This window comes from Falco cherrug, chromosome 4, assembly GCF_023634085.1.
Source record: "Falco cherrug isolate bFalChe1 chromosome 4, bFalChe1.pri, whole genome shotgun sequence".
NCBI classification, from domain to species: Eukaryota; Metazoa; Chordata; class Aves; order Falconiformes; family Falconidae; genus Falco; species Falco cherrug.
Genome location: NC_073700.1, coordinates 43,924,443 through 43,943,443, shown reverse-complemented (window position 1 = coordinate 43,943,443; position 19,001 = coordinate 43,924,443). Strand labels below are relative to the sequence as shown.

Here is a 19,001-nt window from a genome sequence, read left to right as displayed (position 1 = left end):
CCAGACAAACCTCCCCTGCTCCCAGGGATTACACCGGGCTCTTGCAGCCTCACGTTGTGGCAACTAAAGGTTTTTACTGTCTGCCTTGCCGCCCCCAGTCAGGCCGGGCATTTCAGTTCTGTTTATATCTGCTCCTGCTCCCTGGCTAAACAGGAGACAAAGCTCCTGCACCTTCCTTCTTGATCTCACTGCAGAGGTTGACTAAAAGTCCTGTGGGTTGGAGCTATTGCATTTGAAAGGATCAGCAGTAGCACCAGCCCGGAGCACCATAACACACCATCAATAAGGGGCAAGGTCTTACGGCTTGATGGAGACACGGTGCTTCCGCTGATAAACTGCCAGGAACAGGGAGAGCAGCTCCATCCAGCAGGAAAGGGGCCTGACAGGGGTGTGCAGGAAGCCTCTGCTGTTGAGTAGATAATGGTGCGTTTCAGCCACTCTTGCCCAAGAAGAGCTGTGTTTTTCCAGAGATGTGCAGTCTCCACCCAGCAAATCCCCAAGAGGGTTGAGCACTCTGTGTTAGGTAATGGTTTGGAGCAGCAGCGTACTGCTGCCGCATACCTGCTGGTTGGATGGAGAGGACGGCACGTGTAATGTTGTAAGAGGGACTGGCAGATGTTACCTGAACCTTTAAGACCCTTTGCTGCTTGGTCCCCCCTTCTCTAACTCCTTGAGAGTCCCTTCCGTGCTTTGCCTTGCACAGCATGGCTGGGGAAGCCCCAACTTCTCTCCCATTGCCTGTGTCAGAGCCCCAGCATGGCCACTTCCCAGTGTCGCCCAGTGGGTAGGCCAGTGGGGCAAGAGATCGTAGCTTGAGAGCTTGCTGGATTTTAGGCTTTTGCTCTCCAGTCTCCTGCCTGGTTCTGCAGGGGAGTAAAGACAGAAGCTGGAGTCCAGGCAGTAGGAACTGTAAATTTGGTTTGGCAACCTGAGGAGTAGTTCATTTCTTTCTCCTCAGCTTATGAATGGTCTCTTCTGTGAAGACTGCAAATCTGAGCCTGGCTGCTGTTTGATGAGATTCTTCTATTCCAAGGAGAAAATGATCCTATTTCCTTTGCTTTCACCATATTCCCACATCCTTGTGCCGAGCATGTTGAGAGGTGGAGTTCCACTGGCAGGGACAGGGAAGATGCAATGTTAGATGTTTTGCTTTTGTGATTCTCCCAGGATTTATGAACCATTATAGAATGACTCATGTGGCCACATATTTTCCATGCCTCAGCCAGAATCTTTTCCATGCTCTGTATGCAAAAAATTAGACATAATCAGGCTCAGATAGTGTGCAAATCACAGCCCTGCTTCCTATGGCCAGGTCTCTGGAGTGGAGCAGAGAGAGGTTACTCATTGCTGTACCCTTCATTTTTCAGATGCTGATTGATCTTTAGTGACTGCTTCGGATGCAGAACAGCTTGCTTGAAAATTCTCATGCCAGAGGTTTGTCATGGCTTGTTAGCATCTCTTTAAGTTGTGTGATCCCTGCCCTGTGGGGTAACAATTTGGTTTTAAAGTAATCCATTGTGCAATAGATCATCTCGTGGGAGAAGGCGCTCTTTTATTCCATGGCTCTGAACCCAGAAGATGTAATGCTGGAAAACAGGCTAGGGATTTTAAAGCTCAGAGGGCGGGTACAAACACCACCTGGCCTGTCCCATACATCTTTAAGGCTTGGAAGAGCAAACTGTGGTAGGCAAATAATGGGGCTTGCTATTTCTGATCTGTTCCAGTGGCACCAGGTAGTTCTTCAGCTGCAAGCTGGCAGGTGTGAAGACAGAAATCTTGGTGTCCCTGATACTTGCCCCAGGCTAAGCTTGCATTTGCGATGCCGACCCGAGGGGCAGCTGACTATGGAGGCAGCAGCTCTGCCTTAGCGCCAGCAGCATCAAGCATTTCCACCCATGTCAGCACAATCTCACGTTTTCCATGAATACAACACTGGCTCTGCCTCTCCCAGCCGCTGGGTGTGCATGCATCTGCGCCTTCATGGAATTACAAGGCACAGAAAACTTCCACTGGCTGTTGAAATAGAAACGATGGTCCTTTGAACCAGGATCCCCCCCCCAGATTTGTCTTTGCAGGCTCTGGCACATACAAGACGACTTTGTGCCTTGGGCACTCCTCCTGACTTTGCCATCACACCGTCTCCCCATCCTCTCACTTCATCAGGTCTCTTACCATCTCCCCAGAGACTCCGGGCAGCTCCAGAGAGACTCCCTGCGTGGCTTCTCTTCTGCTTGTGTCACAGTTCTCCTGTTCTGCCGGGATCCCACCCAATCTTTTCCCTCAGTTATGCCACACTTCTTGTGCACAGTTGTGCTCACATTCTCACCGCTTGTAAGCCTTCTACTGGTGCAATATGTTTGAGGAGACAGGGGGTTTTTTTCAGAACTACTCTTCTGCTCGCTGGCAGTTTTCACTTCAGTATGTAGGAAGTCCACATAAATTCATCTTTCAGGAATATTTGAAGTATATTAGCATCATTACAACTCACTAGATGCTCTGGAATACCTTCTTTTGGTTCTTTCTCGGCAAGATGATGACATGGGGGTAGGGGTCCCTTGCCTGATAGAGGCAACATCATCCCTTTTCAGCACTGGGTCTCGGATGATACTTTTTGGATTCACCTGTTAGCACAGGTATGGTTTAGAATTGCTAGGCTTTAATTTAGGCTTTAATTTTGATGAGTGGAAAGTAGAGCGTACCTTTAGTTTCATTAAGGTTGAGTTGCTTAGTTCTAATCTGGAGGAACGGCTAAAGCATGAAGAAAAAACTCATGTTCACAACATACGTCTAGATGACCTCTCACTGGTTTGCAACCTCATCTTTCTCTGTGCATCACTGTGATATGGAAACATAAAAAAAAAAAAAAAAAAAAAAAAAAGGCCTGAAATATTGAAGACTGAATTCAGGTACTCCCTTTAGCAATTCTTAATTTAGAAAACCATTAATTCTTATCCCATCCTGCAAACCTGAAAGATTTTTTTAAGCTGGCTGTCCTTTCATTGCCAAAGCTGTCCACTTGCTGCAATCTCTAACTGTTCCTGGGTGATGTCAGATCTGGCCGTCCCTCCGCTTGAGCACAGGGAATGTCCTCTTCGTGAGGAGTCCAAGATCTCTGCGAGAAGACTTGTGTAAAGTGGACTGCGTCCTCTGAGATGCCACTACCATGATTTTAATCAAATTATTCCATGCAATTTATGCATCAGAGGATTGTTATTAGGAGAACAACAGTTTGTTTCCCTGTGAGCATGTAATATGCTGCACAGAAAGCAGAGTTGCCTTTTGTTATGGCAACAGAAGCGTTGGGAATGATGTAAAGGAAACTCCTATCAGATCTGGGTCACATCACTGCAGCTTAATTTGCAAAATCTACACATTCGTTTGTTGTGCAGAGCTCACAGGGAACACAGTTAAACGTGTTATTACCCAGAAATTTGGGGAGGTTGAGGGAAAGGTGGGTGCAGGGTTATATTCATGGTTGCAGTTGTATTGTCTTAACCTGTAGCAGATGGGCTTACAGATTTCAGAACTGGAATCAGCCACTTCTCTTGAACATCTGTTGCATTTAGCATGTGAGGACTTGGGGGGCCAGGCCTAGACTGTATCTTTTGCGCCACACGTCTCATGGCAAAAGGTGCTGCTAGAAATGAACCTATCTACAAAAAGATAATGCTTTGCTGGCACTACACAGTATTTTCCTTTTGCAACCTATCTCTGCATGGAGCAACTATGCCACCCCATGGGCTCCCGTGCTCACATCCAGTCATGGCTTGGCAGCACACACATAAGGTCCTGCACAGGATCTCCCATTGCACACCTCTTGCAGCAAATTTATTTCCCTTTTATGTTAGCTAGCGCACTGGCTCACAGGTGCTTACTGTGCACTACCTTCTCAGTATGGGTAAGGTTAAAGATTTGCTGCCTGCTGGAAGTGAGCCAGCACATCTAAATCATCGCACCCTGGAGCCTGTCCAGGTTGAAGGGAAGCTTACCCAACTGTTCAACTCCGTTTTTCCACCATTTAAAATTCAGTTTCAGGTGCAAGACAATCAATTCTGGGGATTGTCAAAAAGTTGAAATTAATTTAAGATAAATTTAAAACAGTGAGAGCTGCAGACTTTTAAAACCAATATTTTATTTTACTTGAATGTGCAAATAAATATAAAAAAAACTACATTCAAAGAGCTGGCAAAGCAATTACAAGCCCAAAAGCAAAGATCCTTCAAAAAAATGGAAGAACAAACTCTTGAATCAAGGTCGTGCTAGCAGACACACGGCAGTTGAGCTTAAACTCTCAGACATTAGCAAGCCACTCTCAAACCTGCACTGCCTGCTTATTCCGTTCACATCATTTGCTACTATCATTTTTGAGACAATAGCACTGTAAAGGGCAAAAGTCTTACTCAATCTGTTCAGATTATAAATTAAGGTTTAAAAAATAAGGATGCTTAAAAATATCTGAAGTACACTTAAAAATGGGGAGATGGAACAGGACGGTGCACAGGCACATTACCCCTCCCACACCTCGGTACACTTGGAATCAAATGCGTTTTAAGCCACTAGTTGCAACCTATTTTCTAGTAAACATTTTTCTGTATCATAAAACCATAAAGTTTGGCACAGTTGTCATCTCCACTGGAAGACAGCAGAGAGATGAACAGGACTGAGGTGTATTTTGTTGAGCTGTCTGGAAGCAAAAGGGGGACACTGTGCTTTGCATGGGGCTTCTCTCTCTTGCTCCTCCACCCAGCCCTCGCATAAGCTATATGACATGGTCAGCGTCTTTCATCACTTATTGGAACAAGAGCAGGAGAAAAACCTTCAGATCATCTCAGTTACCAAAATCTAAGAGACCCAGACAACAAGAACATGAGTTCCTGATGAAAAGTCTTCTGCTGGCAGTGGTTGTGCAAGTGGCCACGAATGCCAGAGACTGGCCTCCCTCCCTCCTACAGATGATTTTGCAAAAAAAGACAAAGAGTCAGTACAGTTTCCTATTAAATGTACCCCAAAGGCCAATTTTTCTACTGTCAAGTGAGACAATTGCAAAACAAAATGTTGTACAGCGGAAATAACCCAGGACAAATTCTACAGGCTGTTACTTAGGTCTGGCAGAAATTATAACCTAAAAATCAAAGCCACAAAAAAAAGATCGGGGTGGGGGGTTATTCCCCCAAAAGCCAGGAAAAAGTTGGAAGCAGAGCTGAGAAGAGGCTGGACCTGCCTCAAGACACGATGTTTGTCATACACTCCATGACAGTGTGCTTGCCCTTGGCCCCTGAAAAACAAGAGCAAAGTCACAGCGGGGCTACAGGACAAACACAACTGAATTTTCAATAGATTAAGTCGGACAATTGACATAGTGTTCTGCATGATTCAGGGGAGGTTTTTTGCTAGGTTTCACGTCAAAAAACTTTGATAGAAGTACAGACGGTTCAGTGGAAAAGCTTGTCTGCGATGGTTGCGGCTGGATCTCCTACTGCCCATTACAGATTTCCATGTGTCACTGCAAATCCAGCATCTGTGCTGAGCCAGCAGAAACAGGGAAGTCGCCGGGAGAACCCGCCCATCCGGTGCAAACGCTGTGCTGCGAGAGCTCCATCTACTGATGGGATTTCAGTGGTTTAACCCAGCAGAACCACGGAGTCCGGGCATGCACAAGGAAAGCAAAAGCGCCTGAGAACGCAGTCTCCAGAGGCTGCCAGTCAACATGCAAAATACAAACCCCAAAATAAAACAGGCCAGACCTCGCGATGGGTATTCCTCCTCACGCACACGCTCCAAGCAGCTCCAGATCTGAGAAGGCAGAGTCTGCAGCGGGTCGTAAGTTCATAAAGCAACAAGACGGGATCCGGTGCGTGTCTGCAGAGGGGTGGCTGATAGGCCTAGGCCTCGTCTCCGTCACCCATTAGCCAGTCTCGCACTACATCTGCGCTGCAAAAGGCTCTCTCGCCTAGCACTGTAGCTCAGAGAGTTTCTTTCCCTTAGTTTATGCTCAAAAAGACTTAGTCGATCAATGAAAGTTAGTGTTTAGTATGCTATTCACCCTTGATCAGTTTTGGCATTTTCCTCACCAGAGCACCAGTAACAAATACTGCATTCGTTGCCTTATTAGTACACACAGATAATGAAGCAGCCCATCGAGGGGCTAGCGATCTGTACCAGGTGCTCTTAGCCCCGCCGGCACTCAGAGGTTATGTCGAAGAGTTCTGCAGGCTCCAAGACGGCAAATTCAGGAAGATAGGGAACGTCAAACCCTTCAAAGTGGAAGCAGCTGCCAGCATCTGCTCGAACACCAGCCCAGCTCCATCTCTCCAACAAAGCCACTAGTGGTAGTTCACCCAGAGCCTGACCTCCTCGCTCAGCCTTCCAGTGCTGGCTGGTCAGCAGTGGCCTAAAGCTAGAAAACTACTAAAAAGTGTGTGGCAATGCCAAGAGCCCTCTTCCCATAAAGCTTTTAAGTCTCTTCATGATGGCTGGAGGATTACACTGCAAGGAAACAAGTCTATGCCATATGGAAAACACATCATAATCCAAAGTAAAATGCTGTTTGGATAAATATCGTTAATACATACATTGCATTCCCACCACTATTCTCAGAGTAAATGTGTTTCACCAGCAATGCTCCTACTTGTCTTTGTCCCAGGAACAAATCTCTGCTCACGGTGAAGCTGGACGGCGACTGTACTGAACTCTGTATCTGTTCACTGGGACCCCATGGACATTCACCGTCTCACAGGTTGTTTTACAGGGCACCATCTCCTCGTCTTCGTCACCCATTAGCCAGTCTTGCACTACATCAACTGCCTCCATGGTCACGTTCTCTTCTAGCCACCTGCTGTGCCACTCTTCAAACTGCTGGTGATGCTTTAGCAGCACCATCGGCTGTACCTGAAAGAAGGACAGTAAAGATCACAGAGAGGTTTCTGGGGGAGGAACCAAAACCCTTACCTCCTTGTACCTCCGAGATGCACATGCTTTACAAGACAATACCAACAGTAAAACAGAAAAACGCATACCTGCATTTAAAGATCTCTGTTTCTTAATGTTTGCCACTCCCCCTTAACATTTGCATGGTAAAGAAAAGGCTGCTAAACTAAACCAAAGTACAGAGCATTTACCAGCTCTCCTCCGTGTTTCATCCAACACAGACTAGTAACTTCTGGGTGTAGTTTGCAGGAATTCAGCCACAAGACTTCTTATCGGTACCTGTCTTTTGGCTCACATCCTCAACCTCTGCTACTGCCTGAGCTGCAGAGACAGAAATAGGAGATGCACCTGCTTGGCTCGGCAGAGAGCTCCCCGCCTGTACATGTAATCCTCCGAGTTCATGATGAACATCATTTTGTGGGTGTTGAGCTTGAACCGGCAGTCCACGTTGCAGGCACTTTCCACCCCAATCAGCCTCTTCCAGGAGCTCTTCACTTCGCTGCGCAGAGCTCTCACTTGCTTACACTGCCACTTGCGAAACTTTTTGAGATTTCTAGATCGAAACAAGGATTATGAAGCACATGTCACACTTGGTTATTTATTCTCTTATGCTAGCAGAGCTGACAGCACAAGTATGAAATCTGTATTTCCACATTTAGTTTTCATACTTTCTCCAGGATCTTCCACCACTCGCCCTGACAAATATTTAGGGAAACGGGAACAAATTATATCTCCAGTTCCTCCCAGAAGGGACCGCTTAGACAATTCCACTCCATTTTGAACAGTTTCACGAGCAAACCTCAAAGCAGTGGTGGTAATTTTTTTCTTCAGCATTCTTATGCAGTGCACTGGACTACAGCAGCCCCCTTGGACCTCAAAGATGAGTGCATTTTCCCCAGAGTTGCTTGTATGGCACATCACCTAGAATCACTGCCACAAATGCAGAGAGGAGCAGTACCAGCTGCTGCAGGTATGACTCAGGACAGGGAACACACTCACCTTTGCAGAAAGACTGGTTTCAGTAAGAAGCCATCATTCTGGTTGTTCGGAGCTCCTTCCACCCCAACGTACTGCTCCATGTAGTTAGCCAGGTGCTACAAGAGAGACCAATTTCAAGTCAGATTTCACTCTCATCAAGACAAACAGTTCTGCAAAGAATGAGTTTATTTCCAAGCTGCTTCTTATGAAGCTGATTCATGTTCAAACTCTTGTACTAACATACCCGTTTCTGTCAATGACCACAGCCCCACATGTAATCTTCCCACCTCCCAGGTACATTTATTCTCCTGGCAAAGTCTCACATTTGGGAACAAGAAAGCAGGAAAGCATTCTTAGACATCTGCTTTGTCTGTAGTACAGCAGACTCCACAGTCACTGTGATATTACCTGGACCTCCACAGGATCTTCTGTCTGGGTTTCCTCCGTATCCAGAAGCTCAATGGTCATGATCACCTGTCCTTTCCGCTGAAGAAACATCACCTGTAATACAGTTACAGGCACAAGACATTGGCCACACAGGTTCACAATAAAATGCTGTATAATCACAGGAAGTTATTTGGACAACAAACATGAGCTAGGAGAGAAGTAAGCAGCAGGGCTTTCCAGTGAGCCAGTATACCACTTCCCCGTCTATGCTCTGGTTTTGGTACCTTCTTTCCATATTGTGGCCTTGGAGCTTCCAAACCCATTTTCCCCAGGTAAAGTGGCACAGTCACTTGATGAAGTTCCCTGGCAGCAAGTTCTTACCTTGAAACAGTTCTCATCTGCCATGCAACGTTCAGCCTTCCACTGATAGCTGGTTTCCTTTGCTGCCCGGACACACCTAGAGGATAAGTTACCTCCAGCAGCACCTCGCTTCCTTTCGTTCAAGTAGAGCTCAACAACCTTCAAGCAGATGTCATCGCTCACTAGATGGTGAAGCTTCCATTAAAAAAGGGGGAATTCAGTCAGCAAGTCTGGGCCAAGAGTTAACTCTAGTGCGTTATGAAAGGAGCACAAAACTCAGCACAGCATCACACCTCAGATGAAGCAGCAAATTTTTAACTTCAGAGACTTCACACATTTCACTCCCTTTTTCACTACTTTGCAATAAAATTAACAGAGAAGAGTGAGGGGCAGATGTGCCTTAACTGTAACAAAACTGCAATTAGAAAACAGATTTGAGTAAAAAGGCGTGGACTCTTTTCTTTTTTTCTTTTTTTTTTCTTTCCCCCCACCCCCTTAGATGTATTTTGGGAATGACAGAATTTTGAAAAGACCGGAGCTCAAAAAATGTTGGAAAAAGCAAGGTAAAATAACCCCTCCCATGTACTCCCTGTGCTGAAGCTGAACTATCTCACTGAACTTCTGTTAGTGTTTTCCCTACGTATATAGTTTTTCTACAAACCTGCTCTAATTTTACTGAGGCCTTGCATTACAAGGTACTGTGAGAAACCTATCTGTCTATAGAAGGGAGATGGGCAGCCCCCCAGACACACAGCACAGCCATCAAATTAGTTACCTGGCGTACAATATTCTGCACCAGTTTGTCCATAGTAAAGCCGATATAGGCATGGATAGTGAACATCTCCCGCAGAGTATCCTCGTACTGCGTTGGGTCAATATTCCCATCCAGCAGACTCCTCACCATATCCAGGAAAGCCGGGTAGTACTCCTCCAGTTCCACCTCACCTGGGCAGGGGAAAAGTGCAGTGACTTTAATGCATGGAAGAGGCAGAGGGAAGTCAACAGATACAAAGGACAGTGCTGCTAAAGAACTGTGACATTCAGTCTTGAGAACATGCCTACCAAGAGAAAGTTCAGCCTTAAGGAGCGCTGACTGTAACAGTCGTGCACTTCCAGGACTGCCTTGAGTAGTTACCTATTTCCTTGTGGAGCTGTTTACATTTCAAATCAAAGTAAAAGATTAATACAGTGAGATACCAGAGAACATCTGACAAGAGTGGGCCAGCGTGAAGTCTCTACAAACTACACGTGACAGCCCTCAGAAGATAAATACAAACTAGCTATTCTGTTCAATTAGCTATGTCCACAAATCACAAACATAGTGGAGGTTTGCACCTCTACATTCCTTACAGGCTCGCCTGCTGCTCTCAGTTACTCAGACATATAAGACTGACCACTAGCAACCAGAGCATTAAGAAGGGACTATGTGCTGGATTATCCTTACTCGGTTGCTTCAGTCTTAGTTCCATGGCTGGGTCATTGGTTTTTTCTTTTCTTCCTTCACAAAGGAGTTTCTCTCTCTCTTTTTCAGTCCGATATTCTAGAAGCTGCTTCTGAGCTTGACGATAAATCTTTAGGAGCCTTGAGCACAGAGTCTGGTGAAGGCGGAGGAAGAAATACCAATTATTATTGACAAAGAATAGACTGTAAACATCATCCAGAGTGTTGTGGGGCTCAGCAGCTGTAACATCACAGAAGGTTGCTTTTGCATCCAAAGGACTGCTTGGCGGCCCAGGCACGTGTTTTTTCCGTAGCTCAGGAGTATCCACGTTGGGCCCCTGGTGGTTTTCTCTGTCCTCATCTGTTGATTCTTCAGAAATACTGTGCTCAGGGGGCTGAGAGAAAAACAGCTCAGGTATGAAGTGATGCACTATCTGCCGGATGGTTGCTTGATCCTCCTTTTGGATGGTAGGCTGCCTTTTTACATAATAGCTGATAAGAGATGCTGCATCTTCCAAAATCTGCTTATCTTCATAGATAAAGATAAGATGAGGCTCATTTGTGGATGAACTTCTCCCTTCTGAATGCTGCTCCTGATGCTGCAATCAAGAGACAAATAGATAAAGATCCTTCCAATCCATGCTCAGAGCCATTCCTGCCAGAAGAAATAAGCCAGTATTAACGCTATGCTTCGGACAGTCATTTTTGGCTGAGAACTCTTCAGAGCACTACCACGTCAACAAGGTCCCACGTGCTACGTGAACATCTAGATCATACCATAAATAAAGGGCACACAGGATGGACTATTTACTAGCATACGCACCTCATCATAGACACTCTCAATTTCATTCAGCAAGCTCTTGGAGCGCAAAGCTTTGGTATCATTTTGTTTGAAGTTGACAGCCTGGTGGTCAAGGGACTTCAGGTAGGCTTTCTCATACTGCTCCCGCCAAATTTTGTTGAAGCCTTGCTGGGCCTCCCGCCATTCCTCCTCTTTTGCTTTCAATCTACATAAATGTATAATCTCCTTCAGTTCAAAAAAACAACCACAGAAGTACACACAAAGCATTTTAAATGTAGCCAAACCCGATGCACCAAAGACTTCGCAGTATTCCTGGAAGCAACAAATGAATTGAAAATAGCACCACCACTGAAGAGGAGTTATCTTTTGAAACATCTACAGAAAACCTTTGTTTAAAAATTCTGTATCAGTTTCTCGAAGAAGCCGGGTGAACACAAAGGAATGGGAATTACCTCTTAAGCACAACAGGGACTGCAGTAACTGGGTTTTTCTTAAGACTTTCAATGATCTCTGGTGCTTTATCACCATAGATGCGATAGATGGCCCTGCGCTGGATCACTTCTGACGTTCCTCCTAAGCAATCATCCAGTCGAAATTTCTCCTGATCCTCTTGAGTCAGTCGTGACAGTTTTTTCTGCACACTCTCCAGCACACGTATAGTGGCTAAATTGGTCTCCAAGACAACATCCAACTGTTAAAAAGAGTTCACAAGAGGCAGTGTGAGAACAGGCACAGCAGGAAAATGGGAGACCAGCCGTTCCAGGTTTGTGGCATGAGCTCCACTGGGTGGAGCTAAGAAGCATCAGCAAGGTTTCTTACTGGAAAATATACCTCCACCAGTTCTCCCGAAAGTAACGTGCTTTTTAGATCTGGACTCATGCCTAAAAAGAGCTATTAAGACTCCAAGCAAATGGAAAACACCAAACTCTAGCTTGAACCAATAAATGCTAATAGAACTTTCAGTAATTTGCCACCAATTAATTCAGGGAAAATTGTTATAGCGTGAAGTTTTGCTTTCAGAGGAGGCAGGCAGGCAGAACGGAAGCTCAGTAGCAGAGGTACCTCAAAGCGCTCATCTTCACAGCGGTGCAACTGCTCCTCGTAAGGAGTCTTCTTGGAGCTGACAAAAGTGGAGTCCTCAGACCAGGATGGAAATGAAACCCAGGTATCATTTAACACCTGTAACAGTGCAGAGGTAACAATGAACAGAGCCTTATGAACCCAGAGCTGTTCACACGGGGTCTGAAACTCCTCTGTTTTACTTTTGCACACTTCTTCCCTGAGTTTCTATTGAACATTTCAGAGCCAGTTCACAGGTCACTGTCACGACTGCTCCTCAGGTGATTAGAGGTCTGTGTGGAACTGTGCCAGTGGAATGGCTCTTGAGCATGGATTGCAAGGAACTGTGCCCAGAAAGCTTGAAAGAACCTTTTCTGTCATCTCACAAACCAGAGAGACCACTCTGCAGTACTCAGCAACCGTAAGTAAAGGAGACAAGAGCTGCCAACAACAGCAGGAGGTGGGAGCACCTGCGCTGCAGATGCCTGCTCTCAGCGAGAACAGTGCCTAACACACTGTCTCACAGTGCGCTTTCAGGAGAAAAACCGTTTCTAAAGGCCATACTGGTCCACTCCTAGAAAATTAATTTCAGGCCATTTCATATTCTTTTCTGTCTATAGGAATAATGTGTGTATGCACACAGACTCAAAAGACATTAAAGATGCAATGTGAGATGCATTTAAATAAAATCAGCAAAATGCATGTGGATAATCTTATTGCAATAAATTGGGTAAGTAACTGATGTGAGATTAAAGCTGGCTAGTCAGTAATAAAGAGGGGAATGCACATGCAGAAGCTGTAGCACTAACGACCCCACTTCAATTTATGTAAGCGCAAAGTGTGTTAAGGGTTGATCCCAAAATACCTCCTTGCAAATGGCTGTTCTTCCACTGCACTTTGGCTGCTGATAGGTTTTTGGGAGAGCCCGGTAACTTGATCCTATGCGTTTGCAGGAAGCATAATCAATTTCCCGACTCATTCCATCCCCAGATCGGTCGCTCAGTGGAGAAGCAAATGAAAGCTCTTTCACACCAAGAAAGGACTTGAACTGTGCAAAGAGTTCGGGGAATTTCCTTCAAAAACACAAGTAAGCGTATTTTCTTATTTCACTCTGACAGTTTTAAGGTGGCTAATGTGTGTCATAAAAGTGAGGGAGAAAAACTAAACAATTCAGCATCGCGGTCAGAAATCTTTCACCAAGTTTTACATCTGTTATCATTCTCTCTCAATTACTTTAGGGGTTTTTTTTGACTTAAAGCAGGAAAATAATTTCCCTCCTCCCCTTATTCCAATACTCCCCTTAACTGCCTGAGGAGTCACTGATCCTTGCCGTGTGACTCTCCCTCTTCTGCTGGAAGGCAAACGGCACAAGAAGCTCGCATCAGAGCTAGAACTATTTCTCCTTTTCACAGCTCTGTTCTGAGATTTCATGTTTAAACCTGTATTATATTTTCAGAGATTAGAACAGGGAGTAGGAACAGATACCACTCTCCAGAATTCATGATACGCTCTGCCCCCAGTGATTTTGTGTAACATCAGGTAGTCTGCTGCTTGTGACAATTTCAACCGGATACACAATTTCAACCAGATACACAGTCACAGGAAAAGATCCTCCTCAAAATGCTCTGTAAGAGCTCTGTAGATATGTTAAAAGATTCAGAATCACAGAACCACACAATGGTTGGGATTGGAAGATCTGGAGATCATTTAGTCCAAGCCCCTGCTAAAGCAGATTCACCTAGAGCAGGATGCACAGGATCGCATTCAGGCAGGTTTTGAGTATCTCCACAGAAGGAGACTCCACAACCTCTCTGGGCAGCCTGTTCCAGATTCAGACTTTATTAGTCCTCTTTACAGATTAGCCTTCAATTTCTTGCACAGTACACCTAGATACCTAGGAGATACTTCTGAAGTTAAATCCAGAACTTCAGTAACAAAGTTCATTACCCAAAAGTAACAGAGCAAGACCTAAAAAGTACAACACAGCAAAAAAGATAGTAACTTACCCTAAAAATGGTGTAACTAGCTGGAGCAACTCTGAGCCAGAGACCAACTCTTGGTTGAAGAGAGCAATGCACCGGAGAAAATTTTCGTAGACTTCCTGACTCTTTAGCACCCTACGCACCTAAAGCACAATTTGGAGAGAAATGATCGGATCACTTGAACACCACTTTTATTTAGTTTATATTCTAAGTAGTCTGAACCAGGGGTACAGTGACAAACCTCTGTCTACACTGCAACATAAAAAGAGAATATGCATAAAAATGCCCAGTTTCAAACAATAATCTGGTAACCACAGAAGGCATCCATGGTACAGATGGTACGTGAGGAAACATCACTGAAAAATAGAGAAAAACATGTCTGTAAGAGACCAGTATTCTGGAAAAGGTTAATTAGCCATTTCTATTAATCTTCAAAACCCACCTATTTGCTCTTTACTTGGTCTGTCTTTCTCTACCACTTGAAAAGTCAGGCAACTGACACACAGATTGTACAGAAAACCAGGCCATTAATAACCACAGAAATGGTTTGAAATAAGTCCACAGAATGTGAGATCAGGCCAAATACTGACCTTGTCAAAGAAAGAAAACTCTTGCAGTGTTCCATATTTTCCCACTGTCGCTACAGACAGATCTTTGGTACCTCGCAGTTTCATTTTCTTCTGTTAAAAGAATAAGTAGTTATACTTAAGTGTTGTGACTCAAATGCTATCAAATTCCACTTCACTGACATACAACAGCTCTCTGCAAAGGCTGAAACTCTGTATTTCCCAAATAAGTCATCTAGCACTGCTGTGTCAAGCCCTCCACAGCAATCTCTATCAAATGACTCCCAGCTAAGACGAAGCAACAAAAAGGATCACTTGAGAAGGAATTCCAAAGAAAGATTTCTTTGTAGAAGCAATAAATTGTCCCTTTCCATGGCCAATACTTAGCACAGAAGCTCTTGATATTTAGTATTCAACATATTAGCACACATATCTAAGCACACTTTAAAAATTCCCTTTTCCTATGGTAATTGTTATTTTTAAAATACCTTTGAAATTTTGTTTCTTGTACCTAACACTTACATACCTCAAAGATGCTGCTCATTACAACTTTATCTCAGCAATTATCTAAACACAATGAGTAATATCAGGTTATTTCTAAGTTTTTACTTGATAAAAGATACCTTTGCTGGGCCAGAAACAGGACGCAAGAGCAGTGGTCTGGATCGCTTTTTGCTGTGTTCCAGATTCTTGTCATGCTCGGTTTTCTGGACACTGTTCACTTCACAGGGTCCATTTCCTGTGAACTTAAGTAAATAAATGAGTTCAATGTTCTGCTCTCAACTGGCACACAGGAAGAATCCCGTGTATCTGAACGGGACACAGAGCATGTAGTTAAACCACCAGTTCTGCGAAATTCCAAACAATGAAGAAGAGGAGAGTTATCTACTGGCTGTATGTTTTTCCACAATGTTTTGCATCCCTGTTCTCCATACAAAAAAAGAGCATTCAATATTCTGCCTTGTCCTAAACACACACATACCAAAGACCTTTTAGCCTCTGGGAGGAACTGTCCAAACTCAGAAAGAAGATCCTCCTGTCCCCTGAACAGATTTGCTACTTCAGTAAACACTTCTTCTTCTGACATGCCTCGAAAGGGTCGGCCTTTAGTGTTCAGCTGTTCTTTCTGAAAAGATACGCATAGATGTATTCAAAACCACACCTCACTCTGCAAGAAAACTCATCAACTCTGTAACAGCTCAAAACCATATGCTATGCAAATCAAGTAACTGTCAGAGAGCCCAAGGTTCTTACAGTGCATCACTTCACACAGAATATCACTATATCAACCAAAGGTTAGCAAAGACAAATCTAGGTATGACCCCTTTACACTGCAGAGCCTGGGAAGTTGTACAATTTTCACGCTTTTGTCATTCATGTGAATATCCATGAGGCAATTGTTGGACAAAGGATAGCGCTCGGGAACTGTATAAGCCTGTTTAACAGGCAAACATTTTCATTTGGTAACAACTAGTCAATCACCTACAGCACAAACCAACAGTCTCTTATATGGAAGACTTTTTACCTGGTAAGTATGAAGAATTTCTAAAAAGGATCTGTAAATTTCTGGATGGTCAAGGAAACGTGTTTTGATCTTATTCACGTAACTGATAGCATTATTGAACTCTACAGAGTCAGACTCCAAAGGAATTTGGGATTTATCTTCTTTGTATGGAAGCTGTTGCCTAAACTCCTCCGAACAGTCACTGTGATTGTGCGAATTCTCCTGGGAGTAATGCAACAACAGCCCGCTGCCAGGGAGCGCGCTGGGAACAGGCTCCGAGGGCACCTAGTGGCAGAGACACACAAGACAGTGACTTGTACAGAAACACAGGGCCAAGCTCAACAACAATCTAGCATCAGTATTTTCAAGCTGTTTAGCTAAAAAAGATTACTACAAAAAAAAAAAAAAAAGATTTAATCAGCCAGTAAATTTCCCTACCTGGTTTATTAATACCATCAGTTAAAAAAAAAAATCCTGTAAGTCGTACCTGGCTAATGAACCATCTGACTCATTAGTGCTTTTGACTGTCACTGCATTATCCACTCACTTGAGAGGGTGACCCAAACAACACACTCTGCAGCTTCTGTTACTGTTGTTTTGTTCAGAGGAATTGTCAGTTTTAAGAAACATATTAATACATACGGCTTTTAAAGGTGCTAAATTTCCAAGCAACAGAGATCTAAGGGAACTGAGATCTAAAAGATATTTACTGCTACTAATTAAGAGTTAAACCACAGGTTTATCAGTAGAATTCAGGTTAATAGCTCTATTTCAGCCTCCACAACCACATAACAGCAAAAAAGGAGCAGAGGCTAATATGTATCCATCTGTATTACAGCAGAGGTCTTTCACTGCAGGATGTGAACAATTGCATGGCAATACCTGACGGGTATTTTTTGCCTGTTGCCGATTTCTCAGTGGGAGACTGAAAGTGTGATTCTTCCAGGGTCTCTTTTCGAAATTTGTCAGTACACACACCATGTATTGAGAATCTCTATAAATATGTCAAGCCAATTACAATTTCAGTTTTCAAATCTGAATGAAGTATTTGAATTGGCACTTTATGCAGGGATATCATTCTTGTGGAAGCTAAACTAACAACTGATATATATTTAAATTTGTATTATACCCATTACCATAGACTTTGAAAACCATGCAAAAACTTTGGCAACAATGCAATACACATCAATCTGCGTAGCCTAAACTGCGCAATATACGTGTACAGCGACACATGTAACAGCATTTATTTAGAGAATATGAGCTCTATAACCTACCTGACTATTCAAAGGTGACTGTATACTTAACTTCCCATTCTTTGGAATTTCTATCCTGTAGCCCAGAGGGAGGAAAGCATTGAATCCTACAATGAGGTCGGGATGCTCATGGAAAAGCTGTGAAACACGTCGGATTACTCCAGGTGTGTCAATGCTAAAATTGATAAGAGTTTGTTACTTGTGTCCAAATCAGAAATACAAGTTAAACCCAGAAAATTATAGAGGTGTGCAAAGCATCTGGCTTCTTAGAGATGCAATTTTTAACAAGCAATTTTGGGAAACTCAGACCTAGAAATTAGCCCAAACAGAGAGAACGACCACGGCAGCCTCATACTGGGGGTGTTATCCACACAGAGGAGATGTGAGTGTGCAGGTTACCCAGACCAGGCAAGGCAGCCGTCCCCGCTAGGGCTGAAAGGTAACAGAGGGGCTGTGCATGCAGGCTTCTTCACTCATTTCAGAGTGGGAAGTAAAAATAGAATTGCCTTTTCCTGTGGATTCTCTCTGGAAAATGATGAGATGGACAGAGAGAATCCACCTTCAGCGTCTAGTGAGTGCACTACTGGGGAACAGGCCAGCAGGGCAGCCTGTATGTCTGTGGAGGTAGAAAGATGGTGTGAAGCATGGGGGATCCTGCAAAGGTAGAGGGACCCCTGCAAAGGCCAGAAAGATGGTGTGAAGTGTGGGGGACCACGCAAAGGCAGAGGGACCCCCACAAAGGCAGAGGAGCTCCCCGGAGCAGACCTGGGGTGCAGGGCCTGGGCTTACCTCTGGCTTTTGAACTCTTTCATGATCTCCAGGAAGCCATTGTAGGTGGCAGGATCGCTGCCAAAGCGGATCTTCACCTGGTCCAGGTAGGAAAGCGCATCCTCCACCTGCGGGGTGAGAACGGGGGTGAGGTCCTGAAAGGGGGAACCAGGCCCTGGGGCGCCCCACAGCCCCAGAACGGCAGCAGGGGCACCCCACAGCACTGAGGGAAGTAGGCACAGGCCCCGAGGGGAGCCCCACAGCACTGGGGAAGGGGGAGCAGCACGGGGAGGGGAACACGGGACCAGATGAGGTGGCCCTGAGGAAGGCAGGCCCCAGGGAGGCACCATCGTCCCGGGGAAGGTGGGCCTCACAATGCTGGAGGAGGATGGCAAGGCACCGGGAGGCGGGGGGGCGGGGGGCACCGTACCGGGGAGAGGGACACAGCTCCCGGGGGAGGGTGCCCGCGGGAGCAGGGCACAGCCAGGCGGGGGAGGGGGGGTACAAGCCCGGGGGGGGGGGGGGGGGGGGCGGTGCTCACGGTGCCAGGGGAGGAGGGCGCAGACCCCTGGGGAACCCCACGGTGCGGGGGAAGGACTGCGGGTGTGCCCCACAGCACCGGAGGGCGAAGGCCGCGGGACACCCCACCGTACCGGAGGGGAGGTGCGGGGCAGGTAGGGCCTCCCCGGGGGCTGGGGGTGGGTGGGGGTGGGGGGTGTTGGTGGTGTCGAGAAGCGGCCCTCTGCGGGGAGGGGGAAAGGGAAAAATCCCGACGATCCCAAAGGGGGCGGCCGCCGGGGCGGTCGCCTCACTCACATGCACCGGCAACTTCTCCTGCGCCGCGGCCCGGCCGCCGCCGCCCCAGCGCGGGGCGCTGCCCCCCCGGCCGCCGCCGCCGCCGCCCCCCGCCGCCATGTTGGGAGTCGGGCAGCAGCGCTAGCCCCCCCGGCCCCCCCGTCAGCGCGTCTGCGTCAC

General features: G+C 45.7%; 1 protein-coding gene across 1 annotated transcript; it reads right to left on the bottom strand.

Moving 5' to 3' along the window:
- Positions 1 to 4,112: 4,112 nt before the first annotated feature.
- On the bottom strand, positions 4,113 to 18,956 carry SIN3B (SIN3 transcription regulator family member B). Its single transcript, XM_055710416.1, has 19 exons — positions 18,843 to 18,956; positions 18,048 to 18,154; positions 17,280 to 17,433; positions 16,027 to 16,290; positions 15,484 to 15,627; positions 15,125 to 15,247; positions 14,526 to 14,615; positions 13,960 to 14,078; positions 12,819 to 13,026; positions 11,957 to 12,073; positions 11,347 to 11,585; positions 10,916 to 11,099; positions 10,097 to 10,691; positions 9,428 to 9,597; positions 8,674 to 8,847; positions 8,314 to 8,406; positions 7,927 to 8,021; positions 7,276 to 7,480; positions 4,113 to 6,888 (listed from the first exon to the last, which is right to left on the bottom strand). The coding sequence occupies exons 1-19, from the start codon at positions 18,939 to 18,941 to the stop codon at positions 6,658 to 6,660; spliced, it is 3,411 nt and encodes a 1,136-aa protein (XP_055566391.1). The 5' UTR covers positions 18,942 to 18,956; the 3' UTR covers positions 4,113 to 6,657.
- Positions 18,957 to 19,001: the final 45 nt, after the last annotated feature.